Source organism: Leuciscus leuciscus (assembly GCF_965113295.1).
Source record: "Leuciscus leuciscus genome assembly, chromosome: 24".
Lineage (NCBI taxonomy): Eukaryota > Metazoa > Chordata > Actinopteri > Cypriniformes > Leuciscidae > Leuciscus > Leuciscus leuciscus.
In genome coordinates this window covers 26,308,663-26,331,374 of record NC_138723.1, presented here as the reverse complement: position 1 = coordinate 26,331,374, position 22,712 = coordinate 26,308,663, and the positions used below count along the sequence as shown (strand labels likewise).

Sequence of the window (22,712 nt, the reverse complement as noted above, 5' to 3'; positions counted from 1 at the left end):
GAACTCAAATTAATATATTTTAAAGAATGTTGGTAATAAAACAGTTGACCGTAGTAAATGACTTCCACAGTAGAAAATAAATACTTGCATTGGCTACCATCAACTATCTGGTTACCAGGATTCTTCAAAATATCTTCTTTTGTGTTCAGCGGAGGAAAGAAACTCATAAAGGTTTGGAACAACTTGAGGGTGAGTAAATGATGACACAATATTCATTTTTGGGTGAATTAATCCCTTACATCGAAGTTCATGCAAGTGCGGTCGCTAGTCAAATAGGTGGCGATAGAGAGTCTCTGGTTCTTTGTTCAGTGGAAATAATGCGAAGGCGAAGAAGATACTGTTCCTGCGTGCGATGTGACGACGTTTACTTGTTATTAAATGCATTTTCTTTATTGTTCTTGATTAAGTGATTGTAAACAACAACATTTACCGCGAGTTTTTTTATATAATAGGCAAAGACATCCCAATGGTATTCAATTAGAGAGAAAAAAAACGAATACTTAGCGTAGAGGCTAACGTAAACAACGTCTTACGTAATTGTGCTTTAGCTCACTGTAAAATAAGAGTTTCAGCTATTAAAATAGAAATATGGAAGAGTCCAAAGAGAAAGCTTTGAGTCTGATGTCTGGTATTACCACAGTCGCTGTCAGGAAACCTGTAGAAGAGACTGAGAGGCCGAAGAGAAAGATTCTCGATGAAGATCAATATATAGAGGTATGACAATGTTATACTGTTATTATATACAACGGATGCCCTGAAATAATTCATAGTATTATACTTAATCGTTTAATAATTCATTGAATTATACCGTTTTAATGTCAGTGTGGAGTTTGGTTTTGAAATGTGTTTTTTGAACTGGTACCATCAACACCATAAACATAGTTTACACAAAGTACCAAACCCCCAGCAACAGCAGCTTGAGTTCCATGTGTCACCTGTAAACACACTTATATCTGCATAGATTCTTCTGTCTTGATTTGCTAATGACACGTATATCTGTCACAATTTCTTCTGAAGAGTTTAGAGAAGATCATCCAGAGGGACTTTTTCCCAGATGTCTCCAAACTTCAAGCGCAGAAGGATTATCTGGAGGCGGAGGAGAACGGAGATCTGGAGCGGATGAGAGAGATAGCCATCAAATACGGGGCTGCGATGGCTAAATACACCCCACGCACCTATGTGCCCCGTGAGAGACATTTCTTACCGTGCATGGTTTATTATTAATGATAATCACTACTGTGTTTTACACATCATCAATTACCTGCTGACTCATCATTTTATTCCTATTTAGACGTGACACCTTCGATATTTGAGACCCCAGATGGCCGAGGTGCATCTCCCTCGTCTTCACATGGCAAACACAGATCAGCAAAAGAGGATGGTAAGTGACCGCAAATTCTGCTGAACACAGAACAAGATATTTTGAAGAATGTTGGTAACCAAACAGTTGACGGGTATGAAAGCGAGGCAGTGAGGGATAGACTTGACGTGTTTTCAGTGGCATCCGCTATAAAAAAAATAGTTCACTTATAATTTTCCACAGCTCATGTTGTCTGGAGTTTTTTTTGTCTACTGAAATTTCTTGGAAATATATTTTTGCAGTGTTTTGTCAGCAGAACATTAAAAAAACACAATAAATAACAGCACAACCCAATACCACATCCCTCACAGCCTGTAAATGATGACAGAATTAAACAAAATTTTGGTGAACTATCCCTTTAAGTACATTAAAACAATTGTTATGTATATATGCAAATGTGGCATTATCAAATATTCACACATACATTTTCACCATTTTTTTAGGATATATATATATAATAGTGAGATTTCAAAACGGCTTCTTTTTGATCATTTTAAAGCTATACGAGATATGCTACAGATGTTCTTTGTTATTTTTCTGGAAAAGATGGTGAAAAGGTCCTTCCGTCCCTGGACCATTTTCTTGCTAAAAACACGAGTGAGGACAACGCATCCTTTGAGCAGATAATGGAGCTTGCCGAGGACAAGAACAAGCTGAGGCATTCGTGGCTCTATGAGGCGGAGAATGAATTCAAAGAGGTACAAAAGCTACTGCATAATGCATATCATTGATTTTGTGTCGTTGAGTCTTGTTTTGAGTTCTGATGATGCTTATTGTCCTGTCGTTTGAAGAGGCATGAGCAGAACCTTGCTCTACCATCCTCGGAGCAGCAGGCGCTGGAGTGCACCAAGGCAGGCCTGGAAACATGGCAGTACAAGGCCAAAAATGCACTCATGTACTATCCTGACGGTAAGTTTTGCATTGAGGAGTCCCATAAGTTTATCATTGCATTTTCTCAACTATTAATACCATGATAATGAGTAGGCCTGGGTAGTATTTTGAATTAAAAAAAATGTTTTAATCATTTAATTATTATCGATGTTAAAAACAGTTGTGATGCTTAGCATTTTCGTGGAAAATCAACAGTGATATATATATTTTTTTACAGGATTCTTTGATAATAATAATTCATTACATTTATGTAGCTCAAATTGCTTATTGAAGTTCAAAAGAACAGCATTTTATTTGAAACAGAAATATTTTGTAACATTATAAATCTCTTTACTGAGACTCCTGATCAATTTAATGTGTTGTGTCCTAGTTGAATAAAAGTATTGATTTCATTCCAAAAAATAAAATATTACTCACCCCAAACATTTGAACTAAACAAAAAAATAAATAGATATATATATATGATTTTATATACATTATTGTATAAACATACGTACTTAACTTAAAATTTGATATATATATATATACATAAAAAAAAAAAATTAAGCTAATAGGCAAGGAGCCATACAGTAAAATGCCTGTTTCTTTTGTTCCCCAAAAGGTGAAAGAGACGACACACTGTTCAAGAAGCCACGGGAGGTCCTGTACCAGAACACACGGTTTGATATCGACCCCTTCAGTAAAGCCCTGAACAAATCCCAAATCCAGCAAGCTGCTGCACTCAATGCACAGGTAACACTGATTTCTGCATCTCATTGGTCAGCTTCAGATCATAAAACACTTTCATGAAAAATTAATAAACTAATTGCGTATTTCTCTTCTTTGCCTTCTGTCTAGTTTAAACAAGGCAAGGTTGGTCCGGACGGCAAAGATCTCCTGGCTCATGAATCCCCCAAAGTAAATGGTTACGGATTTGAGGGAGAAGCCTCCCCTGCTCCTGGTGAGTTAAGAGAGAGGACACTATTTTTATTTATTAGTTGACTGATTGATATCAGCTCATCAATATATATTTTTTTGTAGTTTTATAAAGAAATGTATAGCTTATCACTAGGGTTGTCAAACACTCATATAGTCATGTTTTTCTGAATGGCTTGTTTGTTCTTAAGGTATTGCAGAGTCTCCGCTGATGACGTGGGGTGAGATTGAAAGCACCCCGTTTCGTCTGGACGGCTCAGAAACGCCCCTTGTGGAGAGAAGTCACGGCCCATCGTTCAAGGTTCAGTTCGTTTCTAGCTAGCAAACAGAAATGGCTGTTTTCATGCACTTGTGTATATAAACACAATATTTTATGATCCTCAATAAAAATTAAAAAAAGTATATAAAAACATAAAATTTACTGTCCAACATTTCAGTAAAAATGCTGAATGCTTATTTGTATGGATGTTTTCTAGATTCCAGAGCCTGGGAGAAGAGAGCGTTTGGGACTGAAAATGGCCAATGAGGCTGCGGCAAAAAACAGAGCTAAGAAACAGGAGGCGCTGCGCAAAGTCACTGAAAACCTTGCCAGGTAAAGAAAAAGTATTGAGGCATACAGTCTGAGACTGTAAAAAATGCTTATATTTTACCTTTGTTTTTAGTTTAATCAGCTTTTTTTTATTATTACAAATTATCAGTATAATAATTTGAGTGAAAAGTTTAATTGAAAAATGAACAAGAATTTTCACATGTATTTGTTCGCCCCCGAGTTCCTTTAATGACAACAGCAAATATATTCATCTTATCAAACTTTCATTTTCTTTAAAAAAAAGCTTTTCAAATGGATTTTAATTCCCTAGAATTGCATTGTGGTTTTCTTTTGGAAACAAACAACAACAAAAAAACACGAATTAAGCTCTAAAATAGTGTTTAGACAAAGACATTTTTCCTAATGCTTTTTCCAAATTTTCCTCCATTGTGATTTTTCGGATATTACCTTTCATGTAGTGTGTAATATAGCTGTTTGTGAATGTAAACTGTCTGCAAAGTTTCAAAGGTCAAAGTGCACAAGTTATTGAGTTATTGTCTCCCAAAAGAAAGAACCGATTTAAAACTTCCTTGAAAAGAGTCATCAGAATTGCCAGTTTTAAAGGGGTGGTATAATGCCCCTTTTCACAAGATGTAAAATAAGTCTTTGATGTCCCCAGAGTGTGTATGTGAAGTTTTAGCTCAAAATACCCCACAGATAATTTTTTACAGCATGTTAAAAATGTCCCATTTTGAGGGTGAGCAAAAACGCGTGTCCCTTTAAATGCAAATGAGCTGCTGCTCTCGGCACAGAGGGCGGAGCTTCAACAGCTTGTGCGTTAGCAAATCCTATTACCTCTTCCCAACATGGACTCACCCCCTTTGTTGTGTGTTCCCGGAGGCAGGGTTTATGTAAATTTTAGGGTTAGTGATGTCACTAACCCGATAGGAAGCTTGTGTAGTCCCTACCAGCCGTTTGTTGTAGTCCTTAAAAAATTATTTCTTTAAAATCAAATATCTCCCTTTGCTTCGTAACTTTGCAGATGTATTTTATGCTCAAACAGCAACATTACACACTAACTAAAGTTAAAGTAAAATTATAATCAACCACCTCTTTAAGGTCCTCGCACACGGAGTCCAAAATTTTTGCACGTTAAAAAATAAATACGACACCACGACGTTGCGTCAATCACGTTTACACACTGCCTCCGAAACTTTTGTCCGTCATAAAAATATTCTAAGCAAGCATTTTGAAAGGGGTTTTGACAATTCAGAGCCACCGAATGACGAATACGAAAAAACGCATTCAAAAATTTCGAACTCAGTGCAAGGACCTGAACTTACTACGTAGGTTTGTAACATGATTGCATAATATGGTCTTCATTGGCTGCCCGTAAACAATGTCTACATTTTTTCTGATCATTTATACGTATTACTCTTTTCCAGCCTCACTCCGAAGGGACTGAGCCCCGCAGCGCTGTCTCCCGCCCTCCAGCGTCTAGTAAACAAATCGTCCAGTAAATACACAGATAAAGCCCTGAGGGCCAGCTACACCCCATCACCTGCGCACAGAGGCGTCGGCTCGAAGACTCCTCTCGGAGGCCTGACCGCTTCCTCCATCACACCAACACCCGGAAAAGCCATAACACCGGCCGCCCAGGACCCGGCCTCCATCACAGACAACCTCCTACAGCTGCCCAAGCGGAGGAAAGCCTCAGATTACTTCTGAAACTAAACACTTCACAAAGACTTGGGCAGGGTTTCATATTTATTCTTTGTTTTTGTTTTTATTACTTCTTTCTTTTAAAAAACTGTGAATCTGAATGAATCATCGGTGTTTCAGATATCTTATTTTTTAGACTGCCTGCAACTTAAAACATGTACAGTTTTTACGGGGGTTTTTTTGCTTTATATTTTTAATTGAGCTAGCATATATGTCGTTTTTCAGCATCATCCACATCAAGTGATTCTTGCGTGAATCAGACTTTCATTTGATCCACAAGTGCTCCAGAACTTTACTGCTCTTGACTTGTTTTCAGTGCTCCTGAATTTTGTGCATCTTTTATGATGTTGAAGACTTGCACGATCTCAGGGGCACAATAAAGAGTTCTACAGTTAAACGTGTCTTTTCAACGTCCTTATATTACATGATCCATTTGTTGAACCCATCTTTGGGTTGGAGGCTGGACTCGTCCACTATATATCGAGACAGACTCCCTTAATGAAGTCACTCTCTGTGATTGCAGTGTTTGACAGAAGAAAGAAAATCATGTGTTTTTGTACATATCCTTTCACAGCACGCAAAGGTGGCAAAGCACCATTTTATTATCTGAAGCTTCTGATTTGTCTGGGAACTGCCAGTGTTGCGTAGATCATACTGACATGTTTAAAGTCGGGAGGAAACGCTCCATTTATTACATGACACGCTGCAAATGAGCCTCATTAAGGCAGGACTCACCTGTTATATGATGTCGAGACAGACTCCTTATTCTCACACAGTTTTGGACTGCATTACACCTCAGTGTTTGACAGAAGAAAGAATCATGTCTTTTTGTAGATATCTTTTCACAGCTAACAAGAGGATGAAGAACAGGGTGTTAATAGTGTCTGTGGAAAACTTCTATCTAAGAGGAATGGTGTGAAGAAAGACTCTCGAAGGCTCCACAAAATCCTCACCAAACTCAGCTTCTCTGTGTACATCCAAATAGACATTGACGCAAAAGAGATCAATAAAGCATTTAAAGCAGGTAATGTGATATTATGTGTTGTTCAGTAATTTATACATTGCATTCTGACATCTCAACCTAAGTTAATACAATTGGTCCCAAATTAAATAACTCTTCGAGTGAAAAGATTTTTCAATATTTTCTCTTTTTTTCAATAAGTCTCTTATACTCACCAAGACTGGCATTTATTTAATCAAAAATACTGCATAAAAAAAAAAGTAATATTGTGAAATATTACAATTTGAATGAACTGTTTTCTATTTGAATATAATGTAATTTTTTGTGATGTAAAGCTACATTTTTAGCCGTTTTAATGCCAGCCTTCAGTGTCACATGATCCTGCTGATTTGCTGCTCAAGAAACCTATTATTATTATCAGTGTTGTTTAATATTTGAGTGGAAATTAACCGTAATACATTTTTTCAGGATTCTCTGATGAGTGAAAAGTCCAAAATAACATTTAAATGAAATATAAATATTTTGTAACATTACTATCACTTCTAATCAATTGAATGCATTCTTGAATAAAATTTAATTTCTTTTTTTACTGACTTTAAAACTTCTGAACTGTATATATTTAAAGGTAAAGAATTCCATGAAAAATCGGTGTGAAACCTAAAGGAAAGGTCCTGCATGTGTTAAAAGAGGCGTTGATTAAGCGCCTCCTCCTCCCGGCTGTGGGCTGGAGAACATGGTTGGGATTGTTTTGATGGGACGGTGGCGGAGCCATCTTGTTTTAGATCCGTCCTAAGTCCGTTTACCGAGCCAGAGGAAACAGCTATGGAATATGATACTATATCCCGACCATAGCCAACTGAAATAAACACATTCGAGTATCGAAACTAATTTCTAATCGACGGAATCTACGCAGCGAGCAGAATCAGTCGTTCGATCATTTATTTATCAACATCGGGACTGGTGCTTTAAGTGCATTTTCTCTCGCACATTTTCTCTGGTGTAAGATACTATGAATGGAGGATAAATGTTGCCGAAGGCTGACAGCGGTGGTTTTGTGCTTCTCCTCTTCATTCTGACAATAACAGATCCGCCACGGACAGGTAAAGGTGTTGCTTTATTTAATGCATTTGCTGAAATGGTGTTTGCTGCAGTCAGGGCTGGTAAAGACTTATATTCGCCAGTCTCGCGCAGGCCGTCAGGGCCTTTAACTAACTACTATGTTATAATTTATTCTTATGAGTTATATTTTTAAGCTATACGGCTTTTTATTACATAACTGTTTTAACTGTATTCCTTAAAACTACGGAATTATCTATTTATGTTACTAGCTTTAAGCCTATTTATTACACACCATGTGGCAAGCTGTATTGACATGTATTTCTTAAAACTGCATAGTATCTGTTTGTTACTACCCAATCTATTAGTGACTAACGTACTGTGGTCGTTTTAGTTTCACTTAATGACTGTTTATTAGATTCATTATTAGACTTACACACTATTAATGAAATGGCTAGTATATTTGTCACGAGTGCCTGCTTTATTCATTAATTATTTACATATTATCTTGCATCTATTCACTATCCCAACAGTGACATGTAACTATTCCATTGTTACTGGTAATAAAATGGCAAAATGTTGCCATTTGCTAATTATTTACTTCTGACTAGTATGTTTATTGTTGGTACCTATTCCAGTTTTACTAGTGCACTTTTACTAGTCTATTCCAGTAGTGTGCAAAAGTCGGTTTCTGGAAGTAAAAATCCCATTTATTTTCTCCATAGGGGAGTTGATTTTTATCAATAACACTTTATCATACAATAAGTATTTTACGGTGAGCTGCAAGGTTGATAATCAATGGAATATGCTTTTGTTAAATACATGCCTGCAATATTTCATCATTAAAGAGATATTTCACCCAAAAATGAACATTCTGTCATCATTCACTCACCCTCAAGTTGTTCCAAACCTCTATGAATTTATTTCTTCTGTTGAACACAAAAGAAGATAATTTGAAGGATTTTGGTAACCAGACGGTTGACGGTAGCCCTTGACTTCCATAGTATGTTTTTTTCCTACTCAACTGTCTGGTTACCAACACTCTTCAATATATCTTTGTTTGTGTTCAACAGAAGAAAGAAATTCATACAGGTTTGGGACAACTTCAGAGTGAGTAAATGGTGACAAAAATGTAATTTCTGGGTCCCTTTAAAATATAGGCATGTTTAATTGTGGAAACATCTAAGTGATGGCGTGTCTGGTCGGATGTTCCTCTGTTAGATGAAAGGTTTATTAATCCTATTGAAATAAGGTGATGCATGGAAACCCAGTGGATCAAATAAATAGGACAGTATTTAGGTTAATGGCCTGTTATGTGCTTTTCTGCATTTAATTTCCATGGGGAAGCCTTGGTTATGTGTTCAGTCTGCACTTGTTTGGAGGCAGGTTATGGTGGTCTTCGTGCTGAATCGCACAGCTGGTGTTTGATCGCAGTGTGTACTCTTCTTAAAGTCCAAAATATTACCCTTGATCACCATGATGTTAACATTAAAGGAGTCAGAAGTTAACGCTTGCATGTCTTTACTACTGACACGGAAGAGTTTTTATTGCAAAACAAACTCAAATTGGTAGTTTTCAGTTGCATCACATGTTCAAAATACTCAAAGTAAGACAGTGAACCATGTATGTTACCTTGTACAAATACATATTTGATACTGAAAACTTCTTATCTATTTGTCAACTAAATGGATTATTCGTAATAGGTGGTCAGTGGAACTTATTGACTTGGTTGTTTTTACCTGTCGAACAGCTGTTCAACTGACCCCAAGGTTCTTACTGTCTACAGCAGTTAATGTGCTGAAACTGGCCCTGGTAATCCATAGGAAAGAGCACAATGGTCTTCTGAAGTCATCTCAATGTCAGTGTGTTTGTTTAGGGATAACTTTAGACTCAAGGGTTGGACAGGTGATTGATTGAACGTCTGAATGTCTGGACCTCCCAAGAAGCTCTTTGTAAAAATTGTATAATTAGTTTGTTGTCTCTGAAGAGATCGTGTTAGCAGACTGCAGGATCTGGTTAATTGGGGGTTTGATAACATCAGATAACAGAAATTATTACATTACATTACCTCAAATTAGACAGTTGTCTTCTAAGTAGGGGTGTCACAATATATCGTAATACAAACATGCAACAATATGTATCGTGGATAGTGACAAAATGTATCATGGATTTTTCACTCAAAATAAAAATTACAGAGTTTACAGAGTTTTAGTGTCAGTACTACATTAAACTACATAATGTTGAATATAATGTATAATAATGCAATGGGGGAATATTTGTGGGTCCTGATAGTGCCAAATGTCTTCTGTTACCAGTAAAAAGTGGCCTACATTATTTAAAATCTATCTAGTCAGTGACAGAGTGCAAGCATATTCGTCTTAAATAATTCTGTTTTCAGCTTCAGAATCACGAATATTTTTATTCTGGTGTCACTATTGTCCTGTGCATTGGTTCCCAGCACCAAGCCTATTCATTTACACCCACAATAATATAAAACTTAGCATTTTAATCAACAGTCAATTTTTTGTTAACCTTTTACCATATGTCTTGGAGTATCGCAATAATATCGTATCGCGAGTTCAGTATTGTGGTATGTATCGAATTGTGACATGAGGGTATCGTTACACCCCTACTTCTAAGTATGTATAAAATATTTTTTTATTACATGTCAAAATAAATAAATAATTAAATACAGAATTTTGTTATATATGTGTGTATATGTGTGTGTGTGTGTGTTTATTTTATATATATGTAAAATAATATATAATTTATTATTTAGATATTTATAATATATTATATGGATAATTATTATTACTATTATAAATATACATTGTTATATAAATGTGTGTATTTGTTATACATCATACACACAATATGTTATTATCATTATTTTTAAATATACAATTAGTTAATTTTGGCCATGTATAAATGTGCATTCATTATTATACATATGTAAAATAAAATATATTTATTATCTATTTTTATTTTATTTTTTATATTTATTATTATTTTACAAAAAATAATAAGAATTTGTTTTTTGTTTATTTTTGTTTAATTGACCAAAAATAGGCTTTGCTTCTTTATTTTTTAAAGCAGAATATAGGTAAATATTTTTGGGGGCCTTTGCAAGCTCACAACAATAAATGCGTAAGAGATTTCTGGTCACTTATATCGACTTTTGTTTGCAAATACAGATGTTTCTGTACTAACTATTAGTGGTTCAACGGATCACAAAACTCACAGTTTGGATCATATTAAGAGTCAAAAATATTTTGAGGGGTAACTTTGCTTTCCATTTATCACTTAAAGCACACTTATAGTAGGCCTACACCAATACACCACTGCAAAAACTACCAGCCTAATTAATAAAGTTCAAACATTATTAAAGGCAAGTGATCAGTCAGTAAAAAATAAGAATGTGTGAATCGGATGTGTGCCGAACCGTGGGGGCTGGTCCGTACGGATCATCAACGATCCGTTTAACCCCTGCTATCTATTGTTAGTTATACCCTGATAACCAAGAGCCAGACTGTCTCTCGAGCCTGTAAGAGATTAGGAGATGTTATATTGCTGAAATCAGCCGCTTTAAATGAGTAAATCTGCCTGTCCCCCCTGCAGGTCCACGGATCGCTCGGGCCAGACTGCTGTCAGGTAAGCTGCAATCTCTCTCGAGTGTTTTCTACTGTTTTACTTTGACCCTGTTTGAGTCTCATCTGGCTTAGCCTGATATTGACACTATCTTTGATGGTCTCGTCATCTAAATTTGGCTTTGCAAACAGCACTCAGGGGACTTTTAGTGTTGTGTAATAAAGCACTATACATAATGGAGGCTCGTCTGCAGGTTTTGTCTTTGTAAAGGAGTTTGTTTGAGCGTGTTGTCTGACCCGCTGTGTTTCAGAGCTGCGCTGCAGTCCTGGCCAGTTTGCCTGCCAGAGTGGAAAACTGCAGTGCATCCCCCTGTCCTGGCAGTGCGATGGTTGGACGGCCTGCGAGGACAAAAGCGATGAGATAGATTGCCCTAGTAAGTACACACTAACACACACTCACATTCTTGTCCAATCCGTTTTAAAAACACGGTCATGCTTATGTGCACAATAGGAACGGATTCGCTTCCGACGTATTCTGTCACTTTGCCAGCTCTTGGCAGGCCGGATTTTTTTGTTTGTTTTGCCTACGGGAGGTGTGCTGTCATTTCTGTGTCTTAATCCCGGAGTGAGACACGGTGCTCAGAGTCTGATTCCTGGACGGGATAACGGGAATTACAGAGCGGATTTACCGAGCACGTGATCTGTGTCTCGTAGCTCCTTCAAGAACTGCTGATCAGAATCACGCAGGGCATAAAACATTCACAAGAGAACATTCATCGCATCCAAAATAAAAGTTTGTGTTTACATAATAAATGTCTGTACTGTGTATAGTTATTTTGTGTATATATAAATACACACACATGCATGTATATATTTAAGAAATATTTGCATGTGTATATACTGTATATATAATTTATATTATATATAAAATATTGTATGTATAAATAACACATTTTTCTTATATATATATATATATATATATATATCAGGGATGGAAATTAGCACCCGCCACCAGCCAAATGCGGGTTATTTTGTGTTGTGGCGGGTAAATTCGCTTCACCTACCGGCCACCGTGGCGGGTAAATAAAAATATACTGTTTCACACAGACGGCGGACACTTTTAGATGACATAAGTGTACGCTGAAATAAAGTCTTTCACCTCAGAAAAACGGACTTTCTTGTCCTGTCACGTCAGCCGTTATCCTGTTCTCATAGCGAACACTCTTCAAATGCACGCGCAAATGTGGCGGCGCGCGCTGTGTATCGCCTCACTGTATATAAAGTGCAAAATAAACTACGAGCATGCAACGCCGTTACGTTGTAAATTACACAAAATAAAAGTAATGCAGGGATGATTTTCATACTATTCACCAGGAGCAGTTTCCATGGTTCATTAACAGTTATTGTTAATATTGTGTATTCACCATGGTAACTGTCGTTTCCATATTAACCCCAAAATGCCACTTTATTTTTCTTTGTGTTATTTTTTATATTTTTAAATGACTCTAGTGGCTCATACCAACATTGTATTAACAAAAACTAGTTTGGAACTGCTATTTAATAGCTTTAGCATAGGCCTAATGTTTATTTATTAGTACTAGTCTTTACTATTAGTCATATTCTTACAATTTATGTTAAGTAAAGGGGGACAGTACTTGTGTGTGTGGAAATAGCCGGTTTCAATAAAACTACTTGTGACATGTCATATTTGGCTTTGACTTTGACTGAACATTTGCTCTCACTTTGCGGAAAAAATATCGGGATATATATCGTATATCGATATTCAGCCTAAATAATCGGGATATGACTTTTGGTCCATATCGCCCAGCCCTAGTTTCATTGTTGGGACTAAAAACCTAAAACTGGAAGCCATAAAAGACCACGAATCATTCAAATGCCACATCCAGGTAAAAAAGAGAAATATATATAAGAGAGAAAGAGAAAATGTCAGTATTTCATTGAGACTTGAGATTAAATAAACTGCTTAAGTATTGTAGATCTTGTAGTATTAATTTTCACATGCAGTTACACATTGTCGGTTAAAAACAAGAAAGTGGCTGGCCACAGTGGCCGGTGGACAAAAAAGTTAATTTCCATCCCTGATATATATATATATATATATATATATATATATACATATACATATACATATACATATACATATACATGCATGCATGTATGTGTATTTATATATGCAAAATAATTATACACTGTACAAAAACATATATTATGTAAACACAAACTTTTATTTTGGATGCGATTAATCGTTTCACAGCCCTAAACGTAACTGAAGATGAGTTGCTTTGTATTGGTGGGATTGTAAATCTTAGACTGGGATATTTTGGGGTGTTTTGAGGTGGTGACATCATGATTGTTTATTGATTTTAATCTTGTCGGATTGATTTGTGTTCTTCATATCTCTTCCTTGATTTATTATGTGCTTTGAAGTCTCGTAAACTTCTCGGTGACACTTTTCAGGAAAGAGATAAGATCACTAACTCCTTTTTGGCCAGGCACCATATCATTCCAGTGATATGCTGAATATTTGTGCATGGGGATTTTGCTGGTAATATAAAATTAAACATTGATATTCATTTATTGCTTTTATCTGGTCATGAAGCCATGTCATGCATTGAGACGTTTCATTGGTGTCTCTGATGTAAACTTCACATTTTGAGTCATATCTGTGAAATAGTTTAAACTGTAAGAATATATATATATTTACAAACATTAAATAACAATTTATAGATAATTATTATAATTATTAGTAATTTCATTATTATATTTAACTATTAAAACACATTATATTATTATACAATAAATTGATCCCATTATTATTTAAAACAAGGTTGTTGTTTTTTACAGTATATTTATTTTTGTTATGGAGCAACTTTTCAGCAGTGATTATATGGTGAAGATGACAGTTCCTCTGATTGAAAAAAATATCACCTTTAAGCCATTTGACCGAATTCCTAAGTTTTGAGAATGAATATCATCAAAAGTCAAAGAGAATTGGACCTAGAACTGTGTGGTGAACTCTCGTCTAACCCCTGGCTCGTACACTGACGTTGTAATCATTAGTGGACAGAGAACACTGCAGGTTTACAGACTCATCTAATGCTTGTAATTACTCGACCCTTTCCTGACATTGCCGATGTTCGCAGGAGTTGTTGGCTCGAGGCCTGACTGATCTACAACCTTACTTTAATTCCTGTTCGGTTGTCGGATTTGTTCTGCTTATTTTTCTTTGAAAGCGAGCAGGAAGTAGTTTAACTGGCGTTCTGTATGTATTAATGTCTCTGGGATTCTTAGAAACTGTTTTTAGTTTAGCAGGACCTGCTGTCACTCCGTTTCCCTTCCGTTTGAGGCGGATTAGGGATTTAACGTCATGATTTCCTTGGGAAGCACAATGTTTGACTTATACATAGATTTTACATTGGACATTAAAGTGCGGATAAACCACCAAAACTTCATATAATTATACAATTAGTTTACATTTTTATAACATGTTTTTTTTTATTTCTTACATTTTCTTATTTATATAATATGAACTTCATAGGCTCAAACAACATGACATGGACGATTTTTACTTTTCCCCCCCCCATTTTGTAAACTCATAAGATTTACCCAAGAGCCTCTCATTTAGCATTCATAGTTTTGTTCATAGTATTTGAGAATAAGGGCGATGATAAGGCCATATTACATAAGTTTAGTTCTCTTTCTGTTAGGAAACACTTCAAGAAACAAGATCCTGAGCTCACTTCCTCAGAAACAACTCAATAATAGAAATCAACTTATGATTCTGGGAAACAGGAGGAACAATTCATCCCACAACTCTCCACAAATACCAAAACATCCAAATATACATAATAGACCTCTATAATAAATAAACCTACTCCCTCAGATGTAACAACTGGATTGATTTATTCATTGAAATGATCCAATGACCTACCCTGTGGCATCTTGTTGAACGTTATTGTTCCAGATGTAAATTTATAAACAATCATTTTCACAGATGATTTCTGCCATATTTAGTTCATCATAAAGCATTCTGATGATATTCCTTGTCACACTCTTACAGCAATAAAGGAGGAACGGTATCGTTACAGCAACGGTTTTGAGCCGGTGGAGGACGTCATGGGTGTCGCTCAGCCAGTGCGCTTCAACAGTAAGATCCTTCCTGATCACTTTAAAACACTCGTCAATTCACTTCTGAAACGCTCTTTATATGCTGGGAAGGCATTACTAAGTCAAACATTTCCATTCAATCACATAAAACACTACAACATTAAAATCGACAGGAAGACTGAAGTAATGATGATTAAAATTCAGCTTTGATCGGGAATTTATTATATATATTCAAATAGAAAACAGTTATTTTAAATTGTAATAATATTTAACAATTTTACTTATGTATTTTCGATCAAATAAATGCACATTTCTCTCAAAATAAATGTAAAATCTTAGCAACCCCAAGAATTTTTTAACAGTAGTGTGTGGGTACATACACCTATTTAAATATGCAAATGCTTAAGAGTCTATGACTGGATTATTATTGCAGTTGTTATGTTTCTAGCATGTTATATGTTTGGCAACAGTTCTTCTAACCCTAATTAATGGAGTGTGTAGCTTTTCATTTTTTAAACAACCATGTAGGAAGACACATCATGGCCATATTCCAGGATGACAATGCCAAGATTCATCAGGCTCAGATTGTGAAAGAATGGTTGTGAGGAGCATGAAGAATCATTTTCATATATGTTACCCTGTATCACAAAACCAGTCACATGTCGCACGGGTATATTTGTGGCAATAGCCACATTTTATGGGTCAAAATGATCGATTTTTCTTTTATGCCAAAAATTGTTAGGATATTAAGTAAAGATCATGTTTCATGAAGATATTTAGTCACTTTCATACCGTAAATATCTAAAACATTTATTTTTGTGAGTGAGTGCAGCACAATCGCGAACATAAACGGAAATTTTTTTGCACCCTCAGATTCTAGATTTTAATAGTTGTATCTCGGCTAAATATTGTCATATCCTAACAAACCATAGTATCAATGGAAAGCTTATTTATTCAGCTTTCAGATATGTATAAATCTCAATTTAAAGAAATTGACCCATGTGACTGGTTTTGTGGTCCAGGGTCACATATGAAATTGGCAATGGCACCTCTTGAGTCCAGACCTTAAATTCATTGAAAGTGTTTGGGATGTGCTGGAGGAGACTTTACACAGTGCTGGACTCTTGCATTGTCAATACAAGATCTTGACCAAAAATGTATACACCTCTTGATGGAAATAACATCACAACATTTACTTCCATCAAGAGACGCATCAATATTAGGTGCATTTGCCTATTTAAATCCAAAAATTGGATTGGCCGGGCAGTGTAAACATATATAATAGAAAACAACAATAGGCTTATGGGGGAAGAAATCCCTTTCAGAATCTATCAAGTCATATCTCTGAGAGGAAGGATTCAATGAGATGTTCATATTATGATGATCTGCATATAATTCTTCCTCTAAACACAGAGAAGTGTCCGAGTGGCTGGCACCATTACGAAAAAACAGCTAGCTGTTATAAAGTCTACCTGAGGAGTGAGAACTACTGGCAGGCGGTGGAAACGTGTCAGAAAGTCAACGGCTCCCTCGCAACGTTCGGCACCAATGAAGAGCTGCAGTTCATCCTCAAGATAGAGGTGGACTTCGACGAGAAGGTGTGCGAGCGAAAGGACCAGTGCAAGTGAGTGCGAACAAGCTGTTTTCTGAGGAAGAGGTGAGGTGTTTAACAGAGTTCTCAACGCTGTGCATGTGTTTTGTCGTCGCAGGTTCTGGGTGGGATATCAGTATGTGATTACTAACCAGAATCATTCACTGGAGGGCCGTTGGGAAGTGGCATATAAAGGTTGGTTTTTATCTCACATTTATTGAAGAATAATTCACCAGAAAAGAAGAAAACTCGCCCTCGTGTCGTTCCAAACCTGTCTTTCCTCTGTGTATTTTTTTGATGAATATCTTGGCCATGAAAGTGAATGAGGACCGGAGCTGTCAAGCTACAGAATTAACAAAAAACACATTAATGACTAGTGCACTCTTCGGAAGTTTTATGATTACTTTGTGCGAAGAACAGACTGACATTTCTGTTGTTATTCACTGAAAACGGGCATTGTTGATTGTGTGACTGAATTGAACTTCAGTTTGATTTGTTGAATGAATCATTCATATTGGTTTTGTGAACTGAATCAATTGATTTATTCAAAAGATCTGATTCAAATGATCAAAACTTGTGATTTCGGTGGATAATTACTTAATTTCTAAAATCACAAATTGGCTTTTATTTTTATTTTTTGCAGTTTACTTTTTAATTTTATGTTCTTTTTTCATTTGTATTAGTTTTTATTTTATATATATATATATATATATATATATATATATATATATATCTTTGTTTATTTTAGTTTCAGTAATCTTTAATTTTACTGCAGTTAGTTGCAAGGAAACATTTCTAATGTCTGATCAAGTTTTGTCATTTTAAGTTTTTCATCAAATATTTATATTTTATATAAATATTATTACATTATTTTAATTTTTTTTAATAGTTTTCGGTCTAATTTAAGTTAACATTAACAACACTGGTTTTGAATGACGTGAGGGTGAGTAAATAATGACAGATTTTTTTTATCCTGCCAAGTCTCATCTGCACCAATGCTACAATTTTCTGTCATAATCATTTGTTAACAAGCAAGTATTCATTACTTCAATGAGCTCATTGTAACTGCCTTAAATTATTACATTGTTTAAATGCATTTTTTTCATAAATTATTGAATTAATAAATTTTTAGCTAACTGGGATTTGTAATGTGGACTGCTTTGAAACGATACGTATTGTGAAAAGTGCTACACAAAGCATTTGAATTGAATTGAATGTGTGTGTCTGTTCCTCACAGGGTCCATGCAGGTGTTTCTGCCTCCGGAGGGTCTGGCTAACTTCGGCGAGGCGAACCCTACGCAGGATAACGTGTTTTGCGCCCAGCTGCAGCGCTTTCAGATCAAGAGCATGAACGAGCGGGGCTTGCACAGCTGGCACGCGGAAAACTGCTACAAAAAATTCCCCTTCCTCTGCAAGAGAAGTACGTCCAGCGCCGTATAGACCGATGAGCCCTGTTTGATGCCATTAACTTAAATGAAGGCATTCTGGTGTTTTTTTCCTCCATGATAGTACTAATATATAATACACCGGTTTCTTCAACAGGACAAACTTGCGTGGATATCAAAGACAATGTGGTGAATGAGGGCTATTACTTCACGCCTAAAGGGGACGACCCGTGTCTGAGCTGCACGTGTCACGACGGCGAGCCGGAGATGTGTGTGGCCGCCCTGTGTGAGCGTCCGCAGGGATGCCAGCATTTCCGCAAGGACCCGAAAGAGTGTTGCAAGTTCACCTGCTTGGATCCCGGTACTTTCACAGTCTCATCCAATCACATTGTGAACAGTATGTCAGTTGTATGTGCTTTCATTTAAAGATTATTGGGCAGACGTGTATTAAAATGAAGATGGATCTGTAAACGTGCACCGTATGTGAATTCTCTCACGTCTTTTTGTGACGTGAAGTTCCCTAGTCTGACCACTAGGGAGAGCTACTCTGCCTCCTTATTTTATATCTATAAAAGCATGGCATGTTTGGAATGACAAACTACCATTATTTCATTAGACAGCTAAAATTAAGACATAATGTGTTTATTTCTTAGATTATTTGTGCAATGGCACTTGCTGACTTAAACGGGCAACATAGTACTGTCTTGTAATAGAAATGTAGCATTCATTAAATTCTGGTGGAGTGAGGTGGCTAATATAATTGTTGCTATATACATGTACTGTATTAATCAGTGTAATATTAGTTTTTGGTGTGCATTATCCATTGACAATTTCTCTGATCAAATATCAGCAGATTTATATCTATCACTACAGTGTTTTGCTTTTAAAATGAATTCTAGGCAGTATGCAGTATACTAGTGGTCTGTTTCACACATATCTCTCAGATATAGTCTCAGGTTGTGTCCTTGTAGAAGTGAATCTCAGTTGTGTTGTTTGTGTGTTTGTAGACGGCAGCAGTCTGTTCGACTCTATGGCCAGTGGCATGCGGCTCATTGTGAGCTGCATCTCGTCCTTCCTCATCCTCTCTCTGCTGCTCTTCATGGTGCACAGACTCAGGCAGCGGCGGCGAGAACGCATCGAAACCCTCATTGGAGGAAACCGTAAGGCCCTGTTTGATCAGCTGATCGTTTGCACATATTAAAGCGCTGTTTTTCTGAATCATCGTCGTTTTTCACAGTGCATCATTTTAATCTGGGTCGGAGAGTCCCTGGCTTTGACTACGGGCCGGATGTCTTCGGAACGGGCCTGACGCCTTTGCACCTCTCCGATGATGGTGAAGGTGGAGCGTTCCACTTCCAGGAGCCCCCGCCCCCTTATGCTGCCTACAAATACCCAGATATCCACCACCCCGATGACCCTCCTCCTCCATATGAGGCCTCCATCAACCCAGACAGCATCCTCTACATGGACCTCGGTATGTCTTTACATCAGTAACACTGCATTTTTCATTCTTTATATAGTAATTATTCATCTATCATTCATTTAAAGTCTTTATGGATCACACTGTGAGCTCTCATCCAAAACCTAGTGAGTTTCTTAGCTAGACAACTTTTTTTTTGGTGTCATATGCATTATTATTATTATTGTACATTCTAAGATACCTAATTTTGTCCAAATTCTAAGGCAGCATCACATGCATTGTGCAGTGTATCTTTAAATATAGCTTTATTTCAGTTAACAAAAATAATTTTTAATAGTTTAAGTTCACACTTGTAGTTTGGTCTGGACCAAAAAAAAAAAAAACATTTAGTCCTGGTCCGCTTAACATTAAAGCATTGGGATATGTTCACAACCTGATTGGATGGCTTTTATGACGCATATTTCGCATTGAAACGTACCGAACATCTAAAACAATGCTGTGTTCTGGGCTAAATGCGCTCGTTGTATGTGCGTAGCCTACATATGATGGTATTTTGGCCAGCTGAGAACTCGTGAAGAGCTTATAAAATGTGTAAAGGAGTTAAAACAGCGGCAGGAATCCCTCCGTCACACACAAACGAAGATCAGCTGTGACGAGAAGCGGTTCTGACAACTGTGATGAGCAACATCGCAACTATGACGTGAAAAAACAGGTATGCTTGAGCATTCTGTCCTTTTTAGGGTCACATCTTGTGACATCATGTCCCGTTTCAATTCCGTGTTGCGTTCATATTTCATTCAAACCTCAACAGAGTTTGTTTGGAAGCGGATCGAGACCCATCTTTTCAGCGATCTCGCGTTCACCAGGGTTCGGACGGCAGCGTTCACGCTTATTCAGATGAACCGCACTAACAGAGCAATCGCACCAGGATTCGCTTTAATCGAACCAAACATGCCAAGTGTGAACACACCCTTAGTTAACAATAGCAACACTAGACAGCAATGCCGCTCCCTAGGATGAGCTTTCGCTCACTTCCTGTTCTCTCCGCAGGGCGGACCGTGGTTCCGCTCGCGACTGGGCACATGAGCGGCGCAGCCAACTCTCTCCAGAGGGATTTCCCTGAGCCGGCGCTCCCCGCCCCCCCGCCGCCCCTGGAGGAGCGCGAGGACTCCATCGACAGCAGCACCTTACTGGTCTCTCCAGACACCCCCAGCGAATCAGAGGCCAGCATCACGCAGAGCTCCAGCGCAGACTGCAGCAGCGGGCCCTCGCTGAGCACCATGGTGTAGGTCATAGGGTACTTGTCCAGACTGATCGCTCTACTAAATCAAGGAGGCTATAGGACTGTTCAGAGCAGAGACTTCAGACGTGAAAGAAAAGACGCTTGTTTCGGGTTTTTATTCTGCGTTTTTTCAGCTTGAGTCACATGTAAATACTTCCATCGGCCATCGATTGAGTGGCTTGATGTTGGGGAGGGCCGATAGAGCACCTCTCTCTCTGAGGTTTACACTGGCATGTGTCGATCACCACACTTTGAGTGAATGAACCGGTTGATGAAAAGACATTTTAGACCTTAGTGGTGTAATTCAGTCAACCTGACGTTCTCTCACTGGAATCATGTCCTGCACACTGACTCTTTCCTGGCACAAAGAAGCTATTTTTTTTTCTTGATTCATTACTGCTCTGTCCAAACTGACCCTAAAGAAACCTTTCTTGTGTGGTCGTCCGTCGGCGTTCCTAATCTACGGGAAGGATCCGTTTGGATGTGAGCAATACCATGTTCTTATCTGGATTTCTGTGATGTCTGTTTTTTACGTTTTCTGTTTGTCGGATCGGTAGCACAAACTTAAGAAAAAAAGTTTGATTCTTTTAGATCAAGGTACGAGTTTGTTTCAGCCACTTTTAAGGATCCTCAAAAGCTGTCAAAAATGACCCGTTTTTACCCAAAACCGAAAAGAAAATAAGAAAATATATTTTGCATAGAAGCTTATTGAACCATTTATTTTTCAGTGGCCAACAATTTTTTAAGAAATCTGATTTCCATTACTGTAATGCTGAAAAACAAAATTGCGTATATTAAATTAATTTTTATATGTATATATACATATAAATACAATATTACAATATATACAATATATATATCCTAGAGAGGATATTAGTACTCTAAAGTTTTAAGTATTGGTCATGGTGGTATTTGTGATAATTTCTTTCATTATTGTAGCTAAATTCTTTTTTTTTTCTACGAGACGCTCATAGAAATAGATTTTTTTTTTTTTATTACAGTACTGAAGTTTCTATTTTATTTCCGTTGTTGTAATGAGTATTTGAGGGATTTTTTTTTACTTTTAATCCAAAAAGTTTGGCGCTAATTTACATTTTGAATTTAGAATGTAACAGTTAAAAAAAAAAGCTGAACATTTACCTAAATCAGGGTTTCTTAAACTCGGTCCTGGAGGGCCGCTGTCCTGCAGAGTTTAGCTCCAGCCCTGATCAAACACACCTGAGCAAGCTAATCAATGTCTTCAGGATCACTAGAAACTCACAGCTAGGTGTGTTTGATCAGGGTTGGAGCTAAACTGTGCAGGACAGTGGCCCTCCAGAACCGAGTTTGAGGAACCCTGACCTAAGTAATAAATATTCTCACTCATTTTTGCCTCTCAAGCTGATCTCAAAGTGTGCTGAAACAAATCATTGTTTTTGAAATAGATATTTCTTAGTGAGATCCTGAGTTTGGATTTACACGTTTAGACTTGCCTACGATGAATTTGAGTTTTGTTTTTATGGTCTGTCTGTCTGTGTGTGTGTGTGTGTGCGTGTGCGTGTGTGTGTGGTATGTATGTGTGTGTGTTCATTTTCAGCATCTGTAAGCTAAGTGCTCTGCTCTTCTCTCAATGTTGTTTCAATGTGTAAATCACAATGAAGTAAACCGTTTGTTACTTAACACAAAGTAAATGTGAGCGTGTATTTGCACACATGAGCGCATAAATGTACATGTATGTAACAGCAAAACTTCTTCTTTTTTTTTTCTTTTTTTTTGGTCATTTAACAATTAACAGACTACTTAATTGCCATTTGGACATTTCCAGTGAATTAAATATGTATTTAATGAAGTGCATAATTTATGAACGTTAGATTTTGTCTGCATTGTTGCTGACTGAAATGAACAC

The 22,712-nt window shown here is 37.0% G+C and overlaps 2 protein-coding genes across 2 annotated transcripts; both read left to right on the top strand.

The window, feature by feature from the left end:
• The first annotated feature begins 117 nt into the window (after positions 1-117).
• Positions 118-6,450, top strand: ess2 (ess-2 splicing factor homolog). The gene is made up of 10 exons (XM_082157856.1): positions 118-714; positions 1,018-1,186; positions 1,292-1,381; positions 1,907-2,058; positions 2,152-2,269; positions 2,853-2,983; positions 3,089-3,191; positions 3,358-3,467; positions 3,643-3,758; positions 5,141-6,450. The coding sequence occupies exons 1-10, from the start codon at positions 589-591 to the stop codon at positions 5,421-5,423; spliced, it is 1,398 nt and encodes a 465-aa protein (XP_082013982.1). The 5' UTR covers positions 118-588; the 3' UTR covers positions 5,424-6,450.
• Positions 6,451-7,107: 657 nt separating this feature from the next.
• On the top strand, positions 7,108-21,640 carry dgcr2 (DiGeorge syndrome critical region gene 2). Its single transcript, XM_082157384.1, has 11 exons — positions 7,108-7,478; positions 11,053-11,085; positions 11,333-11,455; positions 15,103-15,189; positions 16,563-16,773; positions 16,859-16,935; positions 17,978-18,160; positions 18,283-18,486; positions 19,133-19,285; positions 19,363-19,599; positions 20,596-21,640. The coding sequence occupies exons 1-11, from the start codon at positions 7,403-7,405 to the stop codon at positions 20,832-20,834; spliced, it is 1,623 nt and encodes a 540-aa protein (XP_082013510.1). The 5' UTR covers positions 7,108-7,402; the 3' UTR covers positions 20,835-21,640.
• The last annotated feature ends 1,072 nt before the right edge of the window (positions 21,641-22,712 follow it).